Source organism: Fukomys damarensis, unplaced genomic scaffold (assembly GCF_012274545.1).
Source record: "Fukomys damarensis isolate Sample0158 unplaced genomic scaffold, DMR_v1.0_HiC HiC_scaffold_20, whole genome shotgun sequence".
Lineage (NCBI taxonomy): Eukaryota > Metazoa > Chordata > Mammalia > Rodentia > Bathyergidae > Fukomys > Fukomys damarensis.
In genome coordinates this window covers 903,110-905,269 of record NW_022900932.1, presented here as the reverse complement: position 1 = coordinate 905,269, position 2,160 = coordinate 903,110, and the positions used below count along the sequence as shown (strand labels likewise).

Genomic DNA, 2,160 nt, shown 5'->3' with positions numbered 1-2,160 from the left:
TTACACGTGCCGTGTGCAGCATGAGGGGCTGCCTGAGCCCCGCACCCTGACCTGGGGTAAGGGAAGATGGGTACAGGGCCACTTCTTTAAGAAAGTAGGAGCCATTGTGGAGACCCTCAGCAGGTCAGAGCTCAGAGCTGGCGGTCAGGCTCCTCACCTTCTTTTCCCTTCTCTTCCCAGAGCCGCCTCCTGACCCTACCATCCCTAACAAAGGTGCCATTACTGCCTCGATTCTCCTTGTTGCTGTGGTCACTGGAGCTGTGATTGTTGTGATATGGAGGAGAGTGGGGAAGAGGTAAGGAAGTGTGAGGTGTGCACTTTCTCACGGCAGATGGCGGATTTCAGGTGGTAGGTAGGCGTTTTCCGGGCTCTTATCCTGTTACTTGGGAGCAGCAGCCGCACACACACTCATGCAGCCTGGGTCCTGAGTGCTTACAGTTGGTCTCTTCAGAAACACCTGAAAAAGAGGACTGTTTTTGCCCAGAGGTCTGGGGTGAAGGCACCTGGCCACAGGTCACAGGGAAAGGTCTCTGCTGAGGACGGGTTCCCAGGAGGTGCTTGGTCTATGTCCTGTTTGTGTCCTTGTCATATGCCTCCTGGATCATTGTAGAAACTTTTGTGGGGTTCAGGATTTGGGGTTCCTCTAGGCCCTCGTGGATCTGCCTCCTACTTGGCGTCTCACAGGACATTTTCTGCCCACTTTTGAGAGGAGAGCTACATTCAGGCTTCCCCTGTGCACAGAGTAGTGGGGGTGATCGCCAAGACCCTGTGGCAGCGTGGACGGGAGCCTGAGGGGAGCACACCCAGCCCACAGTGCTCCTCAAGCCACATCTTTCATTGCTCACATATGTTTTTTGCTTCTGCCCCAGGCAGGCACCATTCTCAAGGGTCTGATGAGTTTCTCATGACTTGCCAAGGTGAGACCCTGGAGCACTTGCAGTTGGACACGGGGGAGGGGACAGAGGGGCACCAGTGGGGCTCAAGGACTCTGGGTGTGGACGTTTTGAGTGATGGAGCGAGTGATGGGGTGTCGGGGTGTGGCCACTTCCAGTGACTGTCGTGACTTTGTCCGCGACTCTTTTGCTTCATAGTGTGATACAGCTGCCTTGTATGGGACTGAGTTATGGACGATTATTCAGGGCCCTTGTCTTTGAAGACACTTGATTCTCTTCCTGCAAAGGTTTCTGAATGGTCTCCACTCGTACTAGCAATGGGGAGAGCAGCCCATGCCGGGAGACTATAGCCACAGTGACTTTCGTTCCCACTCTGACCAGCAGAGCAAGGCTGACAAGTCTGCATTTTCGGGAGAAATTCTACACAATTTTTGGGGAAAATCATTTCACAATTTAGTTATGAGCAGGGCCTAGTTGTCCTGCCTGTCGGCCGGCTATGGCACATGAAGGCAAAGCTCCATCTTCGCCTCCAGTCACAGCTAAAACCACAGCGGTCCAGCGAGGCTGTCGGACGCTCCGGCCGGGATCCCACCAGCTGAAGACATCGAGGGACACGCGAAGTCTTCGGCTGCACGCTTCCTCCCTATTCGAGGATTTCGCCCCTGCGGCCCTTGAGTCACCTTTTACATTTGCTGCTCTGCTCTGCTCTGCACTGCACTCTCTGCCCTGAGTCGTCCACTACACTTGTTTTTTGTGATGTACTCAGTAAAGGTGTGGCAAGCTCGGGGCTTTCATCTTTGCTGTCTAGGGCAGCACTGATCGGGCCAAAGCTCAGCTTCTCTAAGTCTCTTTTCTGTCTGTGTATTAATTAGTTGGCCTTGTGTTGTCATGGCTCACAGGAGACTCGGACCTGATGCCGAGGTTCTAGGAATGTTCCCTTTCCCTGTTCCCTGCACTCCATCTCTTGGGTAACGTTATGTTTCACTGAGCTTAGTTCCTTAGTTCCGTATTGAAAATAAAAATCTGAGTATGAATTTATTTCTTCCAATTCTGCCATAAGCTGAGATTGACCAGTTCATAAAAAGGACTTATAACTCCAAGCCAGGCATGGTGGCACATGCCTGTTATCCTAGTAGTTGGGAGGCTGAGGCAGGAGGATGGCTGTGAGTTTGAGGCCAGCCTGAACCATATAGTGAGACGCTGTCTTTAAAATAAAAAGGCTATATAATTCCAAACCTTGGGGGAAGAAGTCAGGAAGTACTGAGCG

The 2,160-nt window shown here is 52.3% G+C and overlaps 1 protein-coding gene across 1 annotated transcript in view; it reads left to right on the top strand.

Moving 5' to 3' along the window:
* LOC104875741 (putative HLA class I histocompatibility antigen, alpha chain H) overlaps positions 1-1,791 on the top strand; it is a 9,413-nt gene extending 7,622 nt beyond the window's left edge. The window contains exons 5-6 of the mRNA XM_033766595.1: positions 870-917; positions 1,092-1,791. Of these exons, the coding sequence (XP_033622486.1) occupies positions 870-894 (25 nt within the window). The 3' untranslated portion in view covers positions 895-917; positions 1,092-1,791. The remainder of the gene's footprint in view (positions 1-869; positions 918-1,091) is intronic.
* The last annotated feature ends 369 nt before the right edge of the window (positions 1,792-2,160 follow it).